This window comes from Leucopleurus acutus, assembly GCF_964270905.1.
Source record: "Leucopleurus acutus genome assembly, chromosome: 1".
Classification (NCBI taxonomy): Eukaryota; Metazoa; Chordata; class Mammalia; order Artiodactyla; family Delphinidae; genus Leucopleurus; species Leucopleurus acutus.
This window is the reverse complement of record NC_139142.1, coordinates 15,017,655-15,041,319: the sequence shown is the minus strand read 5'-3', so window position 1 is coordinate 15,041,319 and position 23,665 is coordinate 15,017,655. Positions and strand designations below refer to the sequence as shown.

At 36.6% G+C, this 23,665-nt stretch overlaps 1 protein-coding gene and 1 pseudogene across 2 annotated transcripts in view; both read left to right on the top strand.

Moving 5' to 3' along the window:
- Nucleotides 1-1,397: 1,397 nt before the first annotated feature.
- Nucleotides 1,398-1,771, top strand: LOC309969535 (cytochrome c oxidase assembly protein COX20, mitochondrial-like; annotated as a pseudogene). Its single transcript has one exon. The product of its transcript is annotated as a cytochrome c oxidase assembly protein COX20, mitochondrial-like (transcript).
- A 2,668-nt stretch (nt 1,772-4,439) lies between these two features.
- SPATA7 (spermatogenesis associated 7) overlaps nt 4,440-23,665 on the top strand; it is a 36,093-nt gene continuing 16,867 nt past the window's right edge. Inside the window, exons 1-5 of the mRNA XM_082853749.1 lie at nt 4,440-4,561; nt 8,954-9,028; nt 10,921-11,016; nt 14,465-14,512; nt 20,793-20,926. Of these exons, the coding sequence (XP_082709875.1) occupies nt 4,543-4,561; nt 8,954-9,028; nt 10,921-11,016; nt 14,465-14,512; nt 20,793-20,926 (372 nt within the window). The 5' untranslated portion in view covers nt 4,440-4,542. The remainder of the gene's footprint in view (nt 4,562-8,953; nt 9,029-10,920; nt 11,017-14,464; nt 14,513-20,792; nt 20,927-23,665) is intronic.

Genomic DNA, 23,665 nt, shown 5'->3' with positions numbered 1-23,665 from the left:
GGAGGACTATTACAGTTACTAGCCGACTTAATATCTGCAATTCTGGCAGCCTTTCCAAAGGGTCACGACATGAGTGATTCTTTTCAAGAAACAAGAAGCCAGCTAAGCTACCTCCAGAGTCATAATTTTGTGCTCTTTTAAAATATAGGAAAAATGAAAATAAAGTGTGGAATGGAGCGTAAAAGTGCAGTGAACTCTGTGGTGTTACAGCTCTGATAAATTTCTATGGACAAGATGATATTTGTGTTCAGATATCAGAGTTCTTTTTCTTCTTACGAGAACTCAAAATGGTCATTTGGGATCAGTTTATCCTATTATCACTCTTTTTTTGTCTATGTCCTTTTTTTCTATCTGTTAAGCACATGTTGCTTTATAGAGATTATGGTCATTACTGTTCTCTCCAGCTTTAACAGTAAAATTAAGAAAACTCAAGTTATAGGTTGACAATGATGAAGATTTTTTTATTCATGAAGGGCCTTCAGATAATACAGTAATTTCTTCCTGTGCTCAAGAAAGAACTCGGTATATATGTCACTAACAATTATTGGAGAAGCTCTACCTTGAAGTCACGTTCCAAAATGCTTTTCACTCCTTACACTCCTTGAGTAAGATTTGTAAGTTAATGTTGCCTCCTATGGCTTGATTGTCTTCCTCATAGAGATGCGGCTTAAAACTTTCCTAAAGCCCCCTCTAGTGACAAACAGCAAATTAATCCATTACTTCACAACATGCTAATACCGCCAAGCTCTGAAGTTCCATTTTCTCATTTACTTATTAGATGAATGAATAGCTACAGTATTTTGATTGGAGAATGACTGAGAAATAGTCAATAGCTCAAATTTCCAAGGTTTCCACCAAAACCTAAGGGATTTTGTTTTGAGACTGGGGCCAACATATAGGGCACATTGATCATTTCATTTCATTTCTTTTCTCTGCCCTGATAGGTACACCTTAAAAAATATTCCCTAAAAAAAGTCCTTCATTTTTGTCCTTCAGGGACTTTAAAGATGAAAATATGTTCATAATTAGCCATTGAATGGGAAAAGATTATCTTGGCCTTTACCTCTTGGTGCTTTCACTGCATTTACTGGATAGTTTTCATTGATGATACTGAGCATGGCCAAGGAGACAAATATAAATTCCAGGAATCCTCTGAATTATGCAAGTAATGGTACGCTATAAAGATATAGATTAAATGTAAATGTAATAATACAATATGTCTTAAAATAATATATAATAAAATAGAATAAACGAACTATATAGTATATGTATTAGGCTATATATTATGGTATGTAATAATACATAGTTTATTTTATTTATATCCCCATTTCCAAAGGGCTTCAAACTCATCTAATTAAAAATAGGCTTGATTAGGGGCAAAGGCGCCGACCGTCCCCATGGCGGCTGTGCTGGAGCCCGGGGAGCCCAGGAAGGGGAAGCCGTTCAAGCTCCTATGAATTTTAGATGTTGAAAACATTCCCTATGCACGGGATTCGATATTATACGGCTCATTAGGATCTGTTGAGGCTGGCTTTGGACATTTTTTGTTAACCAGTAGAATTAGAAGATCACGTGATGTTGGAAGTAGGAGGTTTTATCTTGGTAACTTTAGGATGCTGGTTCAATTGTAGGTATAATTATGCAAAGCTAAGAATCCAGGAAAGACTTGCCAGAGAAGGAATTAAAAACAAGATTTTATATGAAAGTATCTGCCTTGATCCTGAAAGAAAACAAACCAACGGTGGCAGCAGCAGCAATTGAGCAGTCTTGAGCTTAGAAAACCTGGATACAACTCACTTCAGTGTGAACAAAGCTGAGATCAACTACAGAAAGCATTTTATGTACCATAAGAAGTCTTTCAATCAAGTAAAGAAAGTATGTGTAAGTTGCAGTCTTTTTTACTCATGTATGAATATTTACAAACTTATTCTGGCCCTGTATCTACTGTCAGTATAACACACAGTGGACTCATACTTAAAATAAACCTCATGTTTAATGCTTTAAAAAATAGGTTTGATTAAACCATTAAATAAGAGTAGAAGAATAAAAGCCACCTGCCTAATAAAGGGAATTAAAGAGATAAATAGAAAAATAGGCTATGAATAGTTATTGCAACTGAGCACAAGTCTTAGTTTTGAGCTGACAAGCTAAGACAAAAAGAAGAAACTCAATAATAAAAGTAAACATAGCAATGCATTAAAGGAGAAAATTGTTTTCCTTCTAAAATACAGATACAAGCCTCCAGATATCAATAACAAAAATGTACCATTGGAATGATTTCTTAACAATGAGAAATTCATGTTTAAATACTCAACAAAAGGTCTTCAGGAATGTCTATTCTCCAAGACTATTGCAACTGGTGGTGATTCCCCAGTGGAAGCGTGTTCCTGGAAGCTAAATCTACAATAAGCCCATATTAGCTGCATGCATCTGCCTATGATCATGGGTTATCTCCTGGGAACAGCAACCAGAAAGGATCTTCTCTCTCTTCTTTATACACATAGAGTGAAAGCCAAGGACAAATTAAAATGCACTTATGATAATATGTTCTCTGCTAAAATTGGAGAGAAAAAGACCCTCTTGTCCACCTCTTGAAAGAATTGGAATAAAATACTTAAAAGAAAAATAATGAAATGAGGATGGCTTCAGCTGAAGTTGGATAGCAAGCAATATAGTCTTCAGAACCCTCTCCCACTTTGCTGTCCTCGCTTAATCGTGGAGGCCCTTTCCTATCTGAAACTCAAATTTACTTTTGATACCCAAAATCTACTTTCACAAGAGAAGCTGGCATCACCTTTGTGTGAGTCAAGTCACTGTGTTGCTTCTCCCAGAGGCGTTTGCCCTTTATGTTTTGGTTCTAATTCAATCTAACAAATGCTTACTGGAGGCCTATTATATGCAAGGTATTTTCCAGATGCTAGTAGTGGAATAAAAGGTTTCATGTTTTTAGACAGGGATTTCAAGCATTAATAAGTAGGTAGGCGAGAGTGTTTTTGTTCTCTCGGTAACACCTGACTCTCTACCCCTGCACCCTTCTAAATGACTTCTGCTGTTGGGGGCCACAGAACCATCACACACACTTCCATATTTCTCAGATTTTGAATCTAATTTTCTCCTTTCCCTAGAGTCTTAGAGAATCAGGAGTTCAGATGAATTTCTGGCTTATTCCCCTTTCCTTTTCATAGTGTTCCTGACTTACTCCTTTATGCCTGAATTTCCTGATACCCAAGTTCTTCCGAGACAAAGTCTTAGAAGAGAGAAAACTTTTATTTTCTGAACATCTCATTTTGCCAGGCACTGTATGTGTTAATCCTTACAACTATAAAGTTAGTAGCATCTCTTACATCTTAGAAAAGAGGGGCTTGAGGCTTGGAGAGGTTTGGAAACTAATTCAAGAAATTTAGGAATTAACTGTTGCAAAAAACTCACAATTAAGTTCCACATATCTGACTCCAAAGCCAGTACTTTTTCCATTACAGCAGAGGTTGGGGGCGCGTGTGTGTGTGTGTCTGTCTGTGTGCGGTTTTGCCTCTCAGGGGAACTTTGGCAACAGCTGGAGACATTTTTTGTCACAACCAGGGGTGGAGTGGGTGGGTTGCTACTGGCATGCAGTGCATAGAGGCCAGGGATGCTGCTAAACATCCTACAGTGCACAGGACAGCCACCCCCCAACAAAGAATTATGAATCCAGCCCAAAATGTCAGGAGAGCTGCTGCTGAGAAGTGACACATTACTATGCTCCACACCCCATTCTGTTCTTATTTCCAAGGATTCAAAAGTAACTGCTTCAAAATTAAACAAATTGTTCAAAGTCACGGATAAATCAATGCCTTGTTCATGTTGCAACTCTCTCCCATCATAAAGGAAAACACATTGGCGCCTTAAGATAAAAAAGGCGGAGGGGGTGGTGGAAGAGGATGGAGGAAGCTCAGTAAGCAGAAAGGAAATGCAAACTGATTACTGGGGTTAAGAATTAAGATATAAATATGTAGATGTTTTTCAACCCCAGGATTTTCACTAATCCAAATGTTCACGTACTGCTTGGAAATTTAATTATTTGGAGCTGGTTAATTGTTACCCTGACCTCAACCAACAATTGCGTTTGACTTCCTTCCGGGACCCAAGGGACATGGATGCCAGATGAGACTACTATCTCTTCCCTCTCTTCCCGAAGGGATGAGGCCTGCCAGGTGCTGGTGGCTCGACTCCTGACTGGCCGCCGCTCTGCGGACTACTAGCAGAGAACCAGAGCAACAGACTGGCGCCTGGGGCTCTTTCCCCGCCCAGTCCGTCCACCCTAGCGTCCTCTGCGGCGGGGGGCGGGGCTGCGGGGCCGCGGGAGCGCACGTCCCTGCGCCGTGACGTCACAATCCCGGCGCCTTGGAGCCTGCACTTAGCAACCTGCTTTGCGTCAGTCTTCAGCTCCTGCCGCCGCCCGCGGCTTCTTTCTCGCCAAACATCTGCTGCGGGGGCTAGCCCGGCCCTGGGAAGGTCCACAGGGGACCGAACGTGTCCCCACGGCGGCTGCAAGAGGATCTAAGCATGGATGGCAGCCGGAGAGGTAAAGGGCAGCTGTCGCGGGCGACCGCCATCTCCCGTCGACCCGCTCTCCGACCCTTGGGTCTGGGGTCCGGGTAACGGGCCGCGCGGGTCGAGGCCGCGCGCTGGGCGCTCCCCGACCCCTGCTTAGTCGCCGGTGTTGACCCGAGTGTTGCCCCGAGCTGCCCAGGCCTCTCGCCCGGGATGAAGCCCTGCTTGCGGGATTCACAGATCCACTTCTTGCTCAGAATTTGTTGCCCTGACTCCAGGAGGCCCTGTCCCCTGAATTCGGGGTCGGAGGCAGAGGAACCAAATGTGGTCTTTGGAGTGAGACCTCCCTGGGCCCAAAATTAAGCCCCGCTGCACTCCCGAGGGGTGAGCCTCAGTTTCCTCATCTCGAACCATGGGTGGTGGTAAAAACACCCATGGATTTTTTTTACATTAAATGGGTAAAAACACCCATTTAATCTTGAGGATTAAATGCGGATAATACATACAAAGCTCCTGGCACATTGTAAGTACTCAGTAAATACAAAATCCTTCATACTGTAACCCCGTCCCCGCCCCCCCGAAAAAAAACACCATTGAGTAACCCAGGGATTCTCTAACTTTAGTGCGAATAGGAATCACCTAGGAATCTTGTTAAAATGCTGGTTATGATTCAGTAAGTCTGATGCGGGGGGGGGGGGGGGCGGGGCTGAGATTTTACATTTCTAATAAGCTTCCAAATGATGCAGCATTGCTGGCTACAGTTTTAGGAGCAAAGGACTAATCCATGGTCACTATGTATACCTGCCCTTGACTGAATACTCTGGGTTAAAATGTACATCACTGTGGAACAATTTGAGCCATATAACTTTAAATTTCTAGGAGTCAGCCCAGTCCAAATAATCTGCATCTTCGCACTTTCTGAGCGAGGCAGATAAGGCAGTCTTCAGACCTCTTCTCCCAATTCAGTGTTCTTATCTATTTTAAACTGTACCTTTAAACCAAGCTGCTGGATGGTTCCTTGCAACAAGTCTTGCTTTGAATACAAGTGCACCTCTATTATGTAATCATTGATCAAAATAAGTGCTGTTCTAAATGTAGGAGATAACTATTCATTGATCACCAAACGGTATACTCTGACACCTTGCCACCTAAGTTCCAGAAAAAGCAAACGAAAGTGCTGTTAATGGTTTTCAGAAGTTTTACCACATAGGCTAACATTACTCTTGCTGTGTACCAGAAACTATTCCCAAGTTAATGTTTTTCAATCCACAGAACATCTTGTACATAGGTATTCTCATTTTACAGTGAAGAAACTAAAAGATCATAAGTAACTTGCCAAGGTCACAGTTAAGTGGCACAACATGCTTTGAATCCAGGTGTGATGAATGTGAAACCCGAGAGCCATTGTTTTACTTAACTATCCCATGGTAGAAGTGGGAGCATGGGAAAGGATATATGTAAAATTTAGAATATAATAGACTTAGTAAGACTTAGTGTCAGTATTTATTAATTAAATTATTTTTAAAGTCAGGCTCATGTCAAAATGTAAAAAGGTTTCTATTTTTATAACTTACCCAATTTAATTAGCTTCATTTTTAGGACATTATATAATATATAGTATCAAACGTTTTTTATTTTGAGTTTTTAAACAAAATGTAATATTCAACAGAGATCTAGGGTAGTCAGTTCTCCTATACCATAATTATTAATAGGAAACCATAAGTAATTTTAGCCAGAGCTAAAATACTTAATTTTAACTGAAAGTATTGCACTTTCTAAATTTCTTTGATTTCATTAAGAGGTTACCTTTGATGCTTTCAAGAGCACAAAATATTAAGACATCTAACATTATAATTTATCTTTTGTCATTTATTCTCTCTGACATTGTGCTTTCTAACTTCTCTAGATATACCTGCTTTTTCTTTTTCTGTGAACTGAAGGGAAACACACATACATTAGAAAGGAATTTGGAGGGAATAAACTGCATACAGGGAATAAACTACATACTTCTTAGCCTGTTTCACTTGATATAGTAGCTTGGAGCATGGCTTGAGCCCTAAGCAATTTATATTGATCAAGATAGTGTAATGGTTGACTCAGAAGCCAGACTGCCTAGGTTCAGACCTGAAATCTGTCACATAGTAGTTGTGTAATCTTGGGGAAATTACATGCTTACCTCTTTGTGCTTCATCTATAAAGTGGGGATAATGATAGTACCCCTCATAAGATTGTTGTAAGGATTAAGTGAATTTGTTTCTACAAAGTGCTTAGAACAGTGCCAGGCACAGTTAGCGGTATTCAGTAAGTTAGCATTTGACTACAGGTGAAGAAGCCCAACTCAAGATGGCTTAAGCTAAAATAGGACTTTTTGAGTTCATGTACGAATAGGCTAGGGAGGGTAGAGCTTCAAACATGGTTAGATCCCGATACTCAGACCATGTTACCAGGGATCTCATTTGGTCTTGGTTACACTTCCCTCTGTGTAGGCTTCGTTCTCAGACAGGTTCCCATTGTGTTGTGCAAGATGGCCACCAGTAGTGCCACGCTTATTTATGTTCTAGGAATTTCCTAAGAGTTCCAGTAAAACTCCCATGATTATGTCTCATTGGCTGGACTTGGGTCTCATAGTCATTCCTGATTCAGTCATCATTGCTGGCCAGTTTGGGGTGATATGCCCACCTCTGAGCAGTGGGCTACACTTGAACCAGCTGGGCTAAGAGAGGGGAGGAGTGGTTCCCCAAGCAGGTTGAGGTCCTATTTCCAGATAAAGGGGCATTGGATTCTGGGCAGGCAAAAAGTCAACACTTTTTTCCCTCTGGAGAAATAAGGTTTGCTTGAGAGTTTGTTGGTTAGTTTGCTCTTTTTATGTTTAGTCTCTCTCTCCGGGCAAAAACTATGCTAATTTCATGACTGTCTTCATTACCAGCTCAAGTGGTATCACCTTGACTTCTCTTGTCCTAAATAAGTTAATAGTTTTCCTTCTGGCTCTCTGGCCTATGATGTAGAAGGAGCTTCTTGGGTATTCTGATCTCAGATTGTTTTTTGTTTTAGTCTGTTCTGGCAGGCTTTGTTCTCTGATCCTAGACTTTAGTTCTACTATCTCGATAACTCTTTTTCTATTTTCAAACATCATATTTCTTCCAGGCTTTGTGTCTTCCCCACACCTTTATAGCTTATAAAAGTTCACCTGATAGCAGACTGGCCATTTTACCCACTTAAAACATGTCTTGGGATACACTATATTTTGCACGTTAAATTCCATTAAACTCTGTAACTCAGCCTTCCTATCTTGGAGGTTACCCCTCAAAACACAATCACTTTTTCGGGAGAGAAGTTATTTTGTGATAAAGTATATATCTAATTTTCTGACAGCCTATCTGGTCTGAAACATGAGACACTGACTTACGGGACAGAGTGAGTTTTCCATCACTAGAGGTGCTTTTAAATATAAGATGTTTAGGGACTTCCCTGGTGGCTCAGTGGTTAAGAATCCACCTGCCATTGCAGGGGACACGGGTTCGAGCCCTGGTTGGGGAAGATCCCACATGCTGCAGAGCAGCTAACCCCGTGGGCTTCAACTACTTAGCCTGTGCTCTAGAGCCCACGAGCCACAACTGCTGAGCCCACATGCCACAACTACTGAAGCCCGGGTGCCTAGAGTCCATGCTCCGCAACAAGAGAAGCCACCGCAGTGAGAAGCCCACACACTGCAACAAAGAGTAGCCCCCACTCGCCGCAACTAGAGAAAGCCCATGGGCAGCAATGAAGACTCAACACAGCCATGAATAAATAAATGAATGAATGAATGAATAAATAAATAAATAAATTTATGAATATAAGATGTTTAGATAGAATCCAACCAAGAGGGTAAGTGGGTTGGACTAGATGAACCTTAAGACGTCTTTAATCATTAAGTTCTGATTCTGACATTTTTATATACTTATATATAATAATATTATACTGTATAATTTATAATTTACCAAATTACTTTGTGAGAGGATTACTTAAAGTTATTTTTAAGGACAGACCAGCCTATGATTAACTGAAATAGTTAATCATATGTATCAACTGAAAATCTAGTTGTGTTCTGTCTCAAAATCATTTAAAAACCAGTAGGTCAGTGATTTACTGAATAAAGTCAGTATATATCAAATAACATAATTAATGTGTTTATCATTTTATCTAGTGAAACTTAAGCCTCAAGGCACAACTGTTTTGAAAATTACTTATTTTCTTAAAAGAGAAAGCCTTTTATCTATGGCCGCGGAATTTTTGTGTGATATATCATTGCTGGTTAGTAATATGATTGAATAAAATTTTAAACAATTTTGGTAAAGATAAGTTTATTATTTTTTATGTGTTCAGTAGTGTCTTTGTGAAAGTTGTGTTTCATTTATCCTAATTCATGTTTTTTTGTTAAAAGTCAGAGCAACCTCTGTCCTTCCCAGATATGGTCCACCCTGCCTATTTAAAGGACACTTGAGCACCAAAAGTAATGGTAAGTGAGGTACTTAAAATGGTAAAAGATTGTTAAAAGATTGACCAAGTGTGTTTCCTTTATTTGTAAATTATATAACATGATGAAAAAATACTTCATTTAATCAATATTTGAACTTCATATTATCAATTATAATTACATATTATAAGAATTCTTGAGGTTAGAGAATTTAGGAGCCCATCATGCCCTGGATGTGGACCTTGCTACCTTGTGCTCCCTGCTGCAGCTCCAGCCCAGCTCTTCTCTTTGCTGGCCAACTACCCTGGCTGAAGGCATGCCTTGCTTGTTAAAATGGTGATTAGCAGATTGTTGAAGACACAGCACTGAAAAGGAAAAGCTGTGCAGAGGAAAAGAGCCCTTGAAAAATGCATTTTGTATCAGGAGCAAACACTTATCCAACTGGGCCTCTTTATCCAATTGGACTTCTAGATTCTATGAAAGCGGAATCTGTATTCTGTAGATGTTTTCACATTTTAAAGCCTTTAAAGTAAATTTTAATGTACATTTAAAGTATTTTTATAATTATAGCTTAAAATGTTTTAGCCTGGGTTTTTAGGCAAAATACTAATTGAAAGTCTTTCTTTCCTTACTTACATGAAAAATCCTTTATACTGATCCTCCAAATGTGAAAGAAGAATCATTTTCCGTTACTTCATTTATTTCTTTGTAATAAAGCATATATACACATAGAACCAGAATCATAAACTTTGAAAATCAATTTTTAAATAAAAATTTTGAACTAGTTTTAAAAGATACATATATAGAAAAGCAGGATAAAGAACAATACGTTGTATACTAACTTTTTTTTAAAGAATATATGTGCAGAGCTGGTATAGGAATAGTGATTGTAAGTATGAGGTTGCCTTGGTTCACATCTAAACTGCATCCTTTATCAGCTGTGTGACCTTGAAGACCTTACTCACATCTCTCTGCCTCAGTTTGCACGTCTATTAAATGGTGATAATAATGACTAAATGAGTTTTTACAGGTAAAGAGCTTAGAGCAATATATGCATGGTACCTATTCAATAAATGTTTTTAGTAGTAGTTGTAGTATTAGTGTCAAGATTATCATTATTGTATATACTTTTATTATGCATAGAATTTCCTTGGAAGGAAATTCTGCCCTAGGGGTCAGGGCAGGAAATTGACTTCTTTTTCAATGTCTCTATGCCATTTTAGCTATAATTTTTAACCACATGCATGTATTCTCAAAAACTTTTTAATATTTAAAAAAGTTATGCCTACATTTACATTTTATACATTTAAACTAATATATACATGCTTAATTCTAACATTTCTTTTAACAGTTTAGAGGAGGTCAAGAAGTTTAATGTCATCCAATTTCTTTGTAATTATACTTGTCTTAAGATAGTCCTAATACTTCAAAAAGAATGCAGTAAACAGATTTGTAGGTCTTGTTTTCAGATGTAAAATTAGAAGTTTGCATCTCAGAATAGAATCTTTGCCTAGAGTTTCGGAGTTTGGGATTTGTTTGATTTCCCAGACTCCATGTATTCAAGTGTTAACAATGGTAACATTATTTTATCATCAGGCAAGCAGCTAAACATTTTTAGTTATGAGATTGAGAGCTGTCGATAAGAAATAGTTTTGTAAATGTAATGGTAGATTATATTTCTCAGTCTCTTCCCAAAACTCTCAGGCTTGTAAAACTTATTCCTAGAAAGGTTTGAACGCAAAGTAGTGAATAGCTCGTTATCAGTGCAAGGTGACAGCTAGGACATATTCAGCATCACAGATATAATGTCAGTATCTCCATGGTTAAACTTCAGAACATTTTATAAAAAGGAGCTTAATAATCAGTAACTTGTTTATCTCATGATGACTTTTATATTTTAAATATATAATGATTAAATATGTTTTAATTTTTAGCTTTTTGCACTGACTCCTCCTCTCTCAGACTAAGTACCCTCCAACTGGTCAAGAATCACATGGCTGTTCACTATAATAAAATCCTTTCAGCCAAAGGTAAAAACGTGCAAATGTTAACTTTCTGTACCCAATTTAAACCCTTCTCAGCTTCACTTCTAATTAGTGTAAATCTGTAGCAAAAATGAATACATTATATACCCATGGGTTTGTGTTTGGTGTAGTAAGATACCAACCACAGACTCTATATACCTAGCAAATTCAAAATGCCATTTTTGTTAACTGTATTTGAATGTAATATCTATGTTGTTTCATTTTACCTGTTATTCCTAATATATTTTTGCGATTAGATGCTGATCTTAATATAACAAAAGTTTATGATCTTCTCTTCTGTTTTCAAATTTGAAGAAGCTACACAGAGAAGATGGTAACTACAGTTTTTTTCTTTTTGTCAGCTTTATTGAGGTGTAACTTAAATATAATAAAATGAACTAATTTTAAGTGTACAGTTGAAATTTTTGAAAAATATATACATTTTTATGATCACCACTACAGTCATGCTATAAAAGAAGGATGGACTAACTACAGCTTGCAGGCCAAATCATCCTGCCACCTGTTTTTGTACAGCTCCTGAACTAAGAGTGCTATTTATATTTTTAAATGGTGGAAAAAAATCAGAAGAATAATATTTTGTAACATGTGAACGTTACATAAAATTGAAATTCTGTCGTCCATAAATAAACACAGTCACATTCATTCTTTTACACATCGTCTATGGTGGCTTTTACACTAAAAGGCAGAGTTGACTAGTTGTGACAGAGGCTATATCACCCTGCAAAGCCTGTAGAATTAGCTCTCTGTTCCTTTACGGAGAATGTTCACTGACTCCTGGTATAGAACATTTTCATCGTCCCAAAAGGTTCTCCCTGGTCCTTTGCAATCACTCTCTTCCCTCCAGTTCCTGGCAACCACTGATCTCCTTTCTCTCACTATAGTTTTGCCTCTTCTAGAATTTCATATAAATGGAATTATACAATATGTATCATTTTGGGTCTGGCTTATTTCAATTAGTTAACACTTTTGAAACTAATCCATGTTCAGTATTTCTTCCTTGTTATTGCTAAGCAGTATTCCATTTAATGAATATACCACAATTAGTTTATCACTTCATCAGTTGGTGGACATCTGGATTGTATTGACTCACTTTTGGCAATTAGGAATAAAGCTGCTGTACACATTCACATAGAATCTTTGAATGTATGTTTCCATTTCACTTGGATAAATTTATTTGCTAGGAGTGGAATGGTGGCGTAATATGGTAAAGTGTATGTTTAACTTTATAAGAAACTGCCAGACTGTTTTCCAGAGTGACATTTTTCATTTCCATCACTTCCACATCCTCACCAACACTTCTATTGGCAGTCCTAGTGGATATTTAATGGTATTTCATAGGGTTTTAGTTTCTATTTCCCTAATGTCTAATGATGTTGAGCAACTTTTTTTTCCCTTTTTTTAATTGAAATATAGTTGACATACAATATTACGTTTCAGGTGTACTACATAGTGATTTGACATTTGCATACATTATGAAATGATCACCAAGTCTACTAACCACCTGTCCCCAAAAAAAGTTAATTGCAATATTATTGACCCTATTCCTTATGCTATGTAGTACTTATCCGTGGCTGATTTATTGTATAAAGGGAGGCTTGTACCTCTTAATCCCCTTCACCTATTTTGCCCCCCATTCCCAGCTCCCTCCTTTCTGGCAACCACTCATTTACTCTTTGTATCTGAGTCTTTTCATTTTGTTTGTTCGTTTTGTTTTTCGGATTCCACATATAAGTGAGATCATACAGTATTTGTCTTTTTTGTCTGACTTATTTCACTTCTCATAATACCCTCTAGATCCATTCATGTTATAGCAAAAGACAAGACTTCATTTTTTATGGCTGAGTAATATTCCATCATATATGTACACCACATCTTCTTTATTCATTCATCTATCAATAGTCACTTAGCTTGCTCCCATATCTTGGCTCTTGTGGATAATGCTGTGGTGAACATTGGAGTGCATATAGCTTTTTAATTACTGTTTTTATTTCCTTCAGGTAAATTCCCAGAAGTGGAATTACTGAATCATATAGTAGTTCTATTTTTAATTTTTTGAGGAACCTTCATACTGTTTTCCATAGTGATTGTACCACCAGCAGTGCACAGGGGTTCCCTTTTCATTGAGCAACTTTTCTTATGCTTATTTGCCATCTGTATATCATCTTTGGTGAAATATCTATTTAAATTTTTTGCCCATTTTTAAAAAATGGATTGTTTGTCGTCTTAGTATTAAGTTTTGAGAGTTCTCTTTATATGAATATGGGTCCTATGTCATATACATATTTTGCAAATATTTTCTCCCAGTCTGTGACTTGTCTTTTCATTTTCTGAAGTTTTTATTATGAAATAACTTTAGGCTTACAGAAAAGTTGCAAAAATAGTACAGAATGTCAAAGAAACCCTTCACCCAGCTTTTCCTGATGTCAAAATCTTCCAAAGCTATAATACAATTATTAAAACCAGGAAATTAATATTGACACAATATTATTAAATACAGACCTTATTTGAATTCCACCAGTTTTTCACCAGTGTCTTTTATTTTTTAATTTTATCATTAGAAGAGCTAAAGTTTTTAAATTTTGGTTCATGTTTTCTGAAGTTTATATTTTAAATGATTAAAAAATCTAAAGAAAAATATTTTGTTATATGTGAAATCAAGTCCAGCTTTTCAAATTTTTAATAGTTTATACTTTTCATATCCTGTTTAAGAAATCTTTGCCTAATCTTAGGTCATTAAGATTTTCTTGTGTGTTTTCTTCTAGAAGTATAAGTTTTAGCTTCTACATTTCAGTTTATAATCCATTTTGGGTTAGTTTTTTTATAAGGTATGATATAAGGATCACTTTTTTGCCTATGGATATCTAAATATTGAAGTACTATCTGTTGAAGAGATTGTCCTTTCCTTATGGAACTGCCTTGTCACTTTTTAAAAGACAATTGACCATATGCAAGAGTCTGTTTCTGGACTTACTCTTCAGTTCTGTTGATCTGTTTGTGTATTAGAATACCACACTGCCGTCATCACTATAGCATTACAGTAAGTCTTGAAATTAGATAATGTAGGTGCTCCAATTCTCTTTTATTTTCTCAAGCTTGTTTTGGGACTCCAGTTACAAGTATGTTAAGTTGGTGATACAGGTAGGTTAAGTCAGTGATGCTCTGCACATTTGTTTTCCAGTCTTTACTCTGTTTCATTTTGAATATTTATATTGCTGTGTTTTCAAGTTCACTAATATTTCCTTCTGCAGTATCTAATGAGCTGTTAATCCCAACCAGTATATTTTTTATCAAAGGTATTTTTCATCTCTATAAGTAGCATAAAAATCAAAACAAGGAAGTGCAAGTTCTGGAACTTTTTGTGATTTTCGCATTTGATATTTATTGTCATTTATAATAATTAAGAATAATATTAAACAACTGATCTTTCTTTCAGCTGCAGTAGACTGCTCAGTTCCACTAAGCATGAGTGCCAGCATCAAATGTAAGTAATTTTTAACATATTGCCTTTAAAAAAAAAATTATGGTAAACTACACATGACCTAAAATTTACCATCTTAACCATTTTTTTAACTTTATTTTTTTAATAAATTTATTCATTTTTGGCTGCATTAGGTCTTTGTTGCTGTGCATGGGCTTTCGTTTTAGTTGCAGCGAGCGGGGGCTACTCTTCGTTGCGGTGCACAGGCCTCTCATTAAGGTGGCTTCTCGTGTTGTGGAGCATGGGCTCTAGGTGTGCAGGCTTCAGTAGTTGTGGCACATGGGCTCAGTAGTTGTGGCTCACAGGCTCTAGAGCGCAGGCTCAGTAGTTGTGGCGCACGGGCTTAGTAGCTCCACGGCATGTGGGATCTTGCCAGACCAGAGCTCGAACCCGTGTCCCCTGCATTGACAGGCAGATTCTCAACCACTGTGCCACCAGGGAAGACCCCATCTTAACCATTTTTAAGTCTACAATTCAGTGTCATTAAGTACATTCATATTGTGGTACGACTATAACCACTATCCATTTTCAGAATTCTTTTCATCTTGCAAAACTGAAACTTCACACCCATTAAAGAGTAACTCCCCATTCACCCTGCAACCATCGTTCTATATTCTGTCTCAATGTATTTGACTTCCCTAGGTAACTCATTTAAGTGGAATTATCCAGTGTTTTTCTTTTTGTGATTGACTTATTTCACTTGCACAGTGTCCTTAAGGCTCATCCATGTTGTAATGTGTCAGAAATCTTCTTGCTTTTTAAGGCTGACTAATATTCCATTGTATGTACTACCATATTTTGTTTATATGTTCATAAGTCAATGAACAGTTGGGTTGTTTCCACCTTTTGGCAATTGTGAATAATTCTTCTATAGACATGGATGTATGAATATTTGTTTGAGACCTTGCTTTCAGTTTTTCTGTGTATATACCCAGAAATGGAATTTCTGGACCATATGGTAAATCTGCTTTTAATCTTATATTCCCAATTTCCAATTTGAGGGTTCCAGTTTCTCCACGTCCTCCCCAACACTTGTTCTCTGTTTTTTTTGATAGTAACCCTCCTAATGGGTATTGACATGCTGCATTTTGAGGAAGCATTTTCTAACTTTTAAAAATCATCCATAAAAGAAGCTTGTATTGTATTTCTCAGTATAAGAACTTACAGTTGAGCCCAGGCTCTGCCAGTAAATCACTGTGTAGCTTTGGATAAGTTATTTAACTACTCTGGGTTTCATTTTTCCTGTATATAAAAATTTGGATAGTACTGAAAAGCTTGGCAAGGTTTAAGTTCTAGAATTCTGTGATTCTCACTGCCCTCAGCTTGTTAAGGTTACTGAATTAGGGACTTCCCTGGTGGCGCAGCGGTTGAGAATCCGCCTGCCAATGCAGGGGACACGGGTTCGATCCCTGGTCCGGGAGGATCCCACATGCCACCGAGCAACTAAGCCTGTGCACCACAACTACTGAGCCTGCGCTCTAGAGCCCACAGGCCACAACTACTGAAGCCTGCGTGCCTAGATCCCATGCTCCGCAACAGGAGAAGTCACTGCAGTGAGAAACCTGCACACCGCCATGAAGAGTAGCCCCCGCTCACCGCAACTAGAGAAAGCATGCATGCAGCAACGAAGACCCAACGCAGCCAAAAGTAAATAAATAAAATAAATAAATTTTTTTAAATTACTGAATTATTCATTAAAAATACCATAACTGGGACTTTTTTTCAGATAAATATTATCTACTATTTGTATCCTAATAGCTAACTGATAAACATGGTAGTTATTTGTATCTGAAAAGCTATTGACATATATTATTATAGAATCATGATATATCTCCCCTTTGTATGTACATACATATGGTATGTACATAGAAAAATATTTCTATTTTTAGAAATCTTTACTAAGGAAATAATCAGACCACAAAATTTGAAATTCCTATTTTAAAATGTTCTGAAAGATACCATTTAAGACCTTTTGAGGCCTTTGAGTCCAATCAAGAAATGCATACTTTAAAATAGCCAAAGAGCATGGATATCACAGCCTGTGCTTGTCTTATTGTAATTATATAAATATCAAATATTATAAACTTTAAGTTTAGTATTTTCTTAAGCTGCTGTTTGAACTTAATTGTTATTTACAGTTTGAGAGAGAACTTCTGCATTAAAAAATAAATAACAGCTTCAAGTAGTGCATGCTAAGTGATAAATGAATGAGAGCATAGATAGGAGAATGCCCCTTATGCGCAATCTGGGAAAGATCACAGACAACGGGATTGGTCGTACCTATCTTTGATTGTACATTTTCGTAGTGGAACAGATAGGAACAGATGGGACTTAAGCTGAGCCAGTTGCCACCAGTGAGCATAGTGTCTTTATCAGGCCCTGTGCTTGGCACTTTGTATTCTCCCTCTTCTGTGACCTTTATGTTTGCAACAAGCCTTCATGTAGGTTCTTATATCTTTGAATGAGTCTTAGGATTCGAATAATTTTATAAGAAGGGTAAAGGCATTTTAGGCAAGAGTACAGTGTTGAGTATATATTTTTAAAGACCAGTTTCACCATAGCACACAAGCTATATGGGCTAGTCATTTTATGTCTTTCCCTCCTCTTTTGTAAAATGAAAGATAGATAACCTCTAAGGATCCTTCCAGATTTTTAATTTCTATGCTGTATATTTCTTCTTCTGTATCATATTAGTAACTTTTTATAGCACAGAAAACTGGTTCAATATTTTTAGGCTTTCAAAATCTCAATCATTTGAATTAAGGTGGTTTTACCCAGTTGACATTAGATCAAATAATCCTCTTTAACTAGGCTCTAAATGGGAAAGTTTTGCTAAATTTTCATACTGAACAAATTCTTGAACAATAGATGTATAAGACAAGATTATCTCTTTTTTATTCAGGTTGTGTAATTAACAAGCCTGAATGTATGTATTAATCCTCTTACTGAACCAAATTCACCAATTTAAAATCCAAATTCACCAATTTAAAATAATCAGGCATTTTGCATATTTTGTTTAGTACACTAGAGTTTATTCAGTGACTAATTCAGCAATTATTTATTGGACACCTACTGTTTGCTTTTATAGACCTTACATTCCAGTTGAAGGAGACAAACGATAAGCAAATGCAAAGAAATGAGTAAATATAGACTATATCAGATGGTAATAAGTGCAATAAAAAAGAATGAAGCAGGATAAGGGAGATTGGGACTTTGGAGAAGAAGGCCTCACTGATAAGGTGAGCAGAGACCTGAGAGAAATAAGGGAGAAGCAAGTGGGTAAAGGAGGGAAGAGCAATCAAGATGGAGAAAACAGCACGTACAAAAGCCTTGACATGGCATTGTGATCAGTGGATCCAGGGGAACAGCAAGAAGAGCTGTATAGCTGGTGTGAAATAAGCCAGCTGAAGAGTGACAAGCGATGAGGTCACTGAGATGGGACAAAGAGATGCAGACCACATAGGGCTATGACTATTTGCAAGCACTTTGGCTTTCACTCTAAATGAAATTGGAAGCCATTGGAGGGTCTTGAGTAGAGGAGAAGGAACAGAGCCAGTTTAACTTTAAAAGCATCTTTCTGGCTGGTGAGTTAAGAATAGTCTATAAGGGTCAGTGGTAGAAGCAGAATGACTAGTTAGCAGACAGTAATTCAGATGAGAAATAGTGGTGACTTGGACCAAAGTGCCTGTAAGTAGAGGGAATGTGAAATGGCTGGATTCTGGAAATATTTCAGATGTGTGTCAACAGTATTTACTGATGGACTGGATGTAGATAGAATATGAGAGAAAAAGAAGAGTGAGTCAAAGATGACTCCCAATACTTAGAGTCTGTCAACTAAAATGACACTTAACAACTTACTGAAATGAGGAATATGATAGGAAGATATTTAGGGGAGGAAGTGAATCAAGAGTTAAGTCTTGGTCATTTTAAGTTCAAAATAAATACCTCTTAGAAATCCAGGTGGAGATGCTGAGGAGGCAGTTGGAATACAAAGTCTGGAGTTCAGGAGGGAGTTCGAGGATGGAGATAAAAATTCGGAAATTGACGGCATATAAGTTTTATTTAAAGAATTACTCCTATTTTTTGTTTTTAGAATTTAGACTTAGCTAGTGCTTATTTATCCCATGATATTTTCTGCTTTCAGTCAGTTGAGACAGGAGTTTTTCTTTCTGGCCATGTAAATGAAGAAAATTGTGATGGCTAGAAGAATTGCAAAGATTGTAATCACCAAACCAAAGTGTAATTAATAATCATTACTTTGTGTGTTACAAAGCTGATGCTCATTATAATCAGTATGAACTAACTTAGAAACAGGCTTTATAGACATTTTAAAAAAGAAAGAAATCTGTGGTTTTGATTCATCTCTGTTTTTATAAGATATACTCTTCTGTCATAGCAGACAACTGACTTGATAATTTCAGTCTTTATCAAAGCTAGAATATCTCTATATACTTTGTTGAATTGTCTAAATAATGCCATATTCTAATGCATTAGAAAGACTTTTTTTTTTTTTTTGCGGTACTCGGGCCTCTCACTGTTGTGGCCTCTCCCGTTGCGGAGCACAGGCCCCAGACGCTCAGGCTCAGCGGCCATGGCTCACGGGCCCAGCCGCTCCACAGTATGTGGGATCTTCCCGGACCGGGGCACGAACCTGTGTCCCCTGCATCGGCAGGCGGACTCTCAACCACTGCGCCACCAGGAAAGCCCGGCTTTATTTTTTATAGCAGTTTTATTGACAAATAATTTTCATACCATAAAATTCATGGATTTTTACTAAGCTTACAGAATTGTGCAATCATCACTACAAACCAGTTTCAGAATATTTTCCTCACCTTAAGAAGATCCCCAAAATGATAGCTTTGCAGCTGCTTCCTCATCCCACTCCTAGCCTTGGAAGCCACTAATCTGCTTTCTTTCTCTATACATTTGCCTTTTCTGGACATTTTATATAAATGGAGTCATATATGTGTTTTTTTGCATTAGACTTTTACTTAGAATAATGTTTTTGAGATTAACCTATATGGTAACCTAAATCAGTACTTCGTTACTTTTTAATTGTTAAATAGTATTCTGTTGTACGGATAATGCCACATTTTGTCTATTTATCAATTGACTGACGCGCTGTTTCTGTTTTTTGACCATTATGAATAGTGCGCTATGAACATTCATGTACAAGTCTTTCGTGTGAATATGAATTTTCATTTCTCTTGGGCATACACCTGAGAATAGAATTGCTAGGTCATATGGTAAATTATACTTAACTTTTTAAGAAACTGCCAAACTGTTTTCTAAAGTGGCCATACCATTTTATATTCTCGCCTCCAACATAATTAGGATTTCAGTTACTCCATATCCTTGCTAACATGTTATTGACTCCTTTTTTGATTATAGCCATTCTAGTGGGTGTGAAGTGGTGTCTCATTATGATTTTAATTTGCATTTTCCTCATGATTAAGGATGTAAAGCATTTTTTCATATGCTTATTGGCCATTTGTATATCTTTAGTGTCTTTTCAAACCTTTTGCCCCTTTTTTTCCCCCTAAATCAGGGTGATTTGAAACTTGAAATTATCTTGTTCATTAAGTTGATATAGATTCCAATTAAAAAGTATATGTTAAATTATAAATTTTACATGAAAATACAAGTCATTTTACTTATGGTTAGCCTTCTTTTTAACACTGAAACTTGACTAGCTTTCATTTTGCCATTTTCAGTCTTTGATAATGACTCAATACCTGACTTAATGCACACTAAAATGTGAAACCCCCTTTTTCGTTTGTATTTTCAAATGACTAGCAGTTAAGAAAAATGGAAATCAGTTATCCTAATTAAAAATAATGTTTTAAAATTTAGTGTCATTTTTTTGACTCATATAAAGCTTAAATTTTTATAGCATATGATGGTATTGACAATAATATTTCATTTGCGGGGGAGTATATGGATTAATTCAAACTCTGCATTTGGTGATTACAGTTGCAGACAACACGGTCAAGCATTTCTAACCTTTATATCTCTATATCTGCTAGGAATTGCTCCCTTGAGCCCTTAGGCTTAATCAATTTGTCATATCTTGTTTCTGCTCTTTATAAATAGTCAATCCATTTGAAGTTTCTATGAATTAAATATTTGTTATCTTTATACAGAAAAGTATATGGATTTTTATTTACATATCAGTAGTATAAACATTTTTAGCAAGAAAAAAGTGCCCTTTACTAGTCGTCTAACACCAAAAAATTAATTTTTCTATTTTATTCTGTATTTCAAAAGATTTTTTTCCCCTCAGATGCAGACCAACAACGAAGAGAGAAACTCAAAAAGGGATTAGCACGGTGTGAAAGGGAATTGAAATTAACTAAAACTGCAATGCAATCCAATTCTAAAAGTAATTCCAAGTCATTATTTAACACTCTACAAAAGGTAAGGTAGTATTTTTACCTTTTAAAAGTAAATGTTTCTAAGATACTTCATTGGTGGTGGAACCTGACTTTTTGATAATGTTTACTATAGGTCAGAATTGGTACACTTTCCTGTAAATAGCCAAATAGTAAATATTTTAGGCTTTCCAGGCCACAACTATTGTGTCTCTGTCACAACTATTGTGCCATTGGAAAGCAGCCATAGACAGTACGTAAATGAATGGACGTAGCTTTGTTCTAGTAAAACTTTATTAACATGTAAGGTGGTGGGCCAGATTTGACCTGTAGGCTATAGTTTGCTGACCCCTGCTTTAGGTTTTTTGTGATACCCTTTATCATCTGATTAAGGGAATTCTTTTCGATTCCTAGTTTGCTAAGAGGATTTTTTTCCTTTCTCATGAATGTGTGTTAATTTTATCAAATTCTTTTTCTGCATTTTTTGAAATGATGGTACAATTTTCCTTTTTAATCTGTTCAAATGTAGTGAATTATAATCGAGTTTCTAATGTTAAATCAACTTTGCATCCCTAGTATAAACACAGGTTTGTCATGATGTAATTCCTTTTTTTATACATTACCAGATACAGTTGCTAATATTTTGTTTAGGGTTTTAGCATCTATGTCCATTATTGATATTGACCTGTCATTTTCCCTATTTTCTGCTATGTCAGGTTTTGCTAGCCTCATAAAATAAACTGGGTGCTATTTCCTCTTTTTCCATGCCTTAGAGTAGTTTATGTAAGTTTGGAATTATTTGTTCCTTGAATTTGATGGAACTCAGCACTAAAATTATTTGGGCCTAGAGTTTTATTTGTGAGATTTTTGACTGCAATTTTTGAAATCATTATAGAACTATTTTCATAAGTTGTACATATGTAGAAGGTTGTCCATTTCATCTAAATTTTCAAATTCTTGGCATAGACTTGTTCATAATATCTCTTAAATCATTTCATAATCTCTCTTGAATATGTATTAGTTCTTCTTTTTATCCTAATGTTGTTTATTTGTGCCTTCAGTCTTTTCTTTATTATTCTCACCAGAGATTTGTCAGTTTTATTAATCTTTTTAAGGGTACATCTTTTACTGCATTGATCCTCTCTGTTGTACTTTGTTTTCTAGTTGGGTAATGTTCATGCTTTATTTTCCTCTTTTGGCTTTCTTTGAGTTTATGTTACAGTACTTCTACTTTAGTTTATTTTCAGCCTCACTTCTTTCATAGTATGAGCATTTTTAAGGCTATATATTTTCCTTCAAGTGCTGCTTTAGCTGCATTCCACAAGTTTTGATGTGTGGTATTTTTATTATGGTTCAGTTCAAAGTATTTTACAGTTTCCATTATAATTTATTCTTAAGCGTCTTTTAGAAGTGTTTATTAATCTCTATTTTTTTTCCTGGTTTTCTTTTTGTTACAGATTTCTAGTCTAATTGTATTTTGATCAGGGAACATCTGTGTGATATCCATTTCTTGAAATTTGTTGAGACTTGTTTTATGGCCCAGTAGGTAGACAGTTTTTTTTTCTTTTATTTGTTTGGACAATATTTTGTAATGCACTATGTCATATGTGTTTGAAAAGAAAATATATTCTGTAGCTGTATGTAGTATTTAATATATAGTGTATGCATTAGATTAAGTTTTATATCTTTTAGGTGTTCAAATCTTATTGATCTTTTTGTCTAATTAGTCTTTTATTAAGAGAAATCTTTCACATGATTATATATTTAGCTATTTCTCCAAGAATTAGTACTAGCAATTTTTGTTTTATACTTTTGAGTCTATATTATTATATACAGACTTAGAGATGATATATTTTCTTGGTGAATCTAACCTGTTGTCACTGTGGTTTGAACTTCTTTGCCTTGATGCTTTTTATATTAAAGTGTTTTCTGATAGTGATATAGTTAAACCAGCTTTCATTTCATTAGTATTCCTTTGGTATATCTTTTTCCTTTTTTTTTTTTGAACGATACGCGGGCCTCTCACTGTTGTGGCCTCTCCTATTGCAGAGCACAGGCTCCAGACGTGCAGGCTCAGCGGCCATGGCTCATGGGCCCAGCCGCTCCGCGTCATGTGGGATCTTCCCGAACTGGGACACGAACCCATGTCGCCTGCATCGGCAGGCAGACTCTCAAGCACTGCGCCACCAGGGAAGCCTCCACTTTTTCCATTTTTTAATCCTAATATTTTAGGTAGGTTTTAGGTGGGTCAGATTATTCACTCTGATAATCTTTGCCTTTTAAAGTGGAGCATTTAGTATGTTTTTATTTCTTCTTTCTTCTTGTGTACTTTCTATTTGACCCACAGTAGTAGGCAGGATTCTAAGCCCCACAGTGATCCCCACCCTTAAATAATCCCCTCGTCTTGAGTGTAGGCAGTACCTGTAACTTGCTTCTAACCTATGGGATGCAGCAAAGGTGATGGAATATCACTTCTGTAATTGTTATGTGGCAAAGTGAAGGGAATTTCCCCCTGTAGATTGAGAGAAAGGAAAAATTGGTCTGAGAGTAATTTATGCAGTGGGTGCTGTTTCCCTCCCCTAGCCATGCCAAAGAAACAAAGGAAGGGGGAAATTTTCTCAGGATTCTTCCTGCTCTTCCCTGAGAGCTTTTGGTGGAAAAGCTCTTTCCTAGAGGAAAAGCCTGCAAGAGGGTACAAACTCCCCAAGTCTCAGAGGCTTCATACTCTTAGACTAGTCCACACTCAGTCCTTAGCAATTAGCTAAAAACTTCTAGCATAATCTTC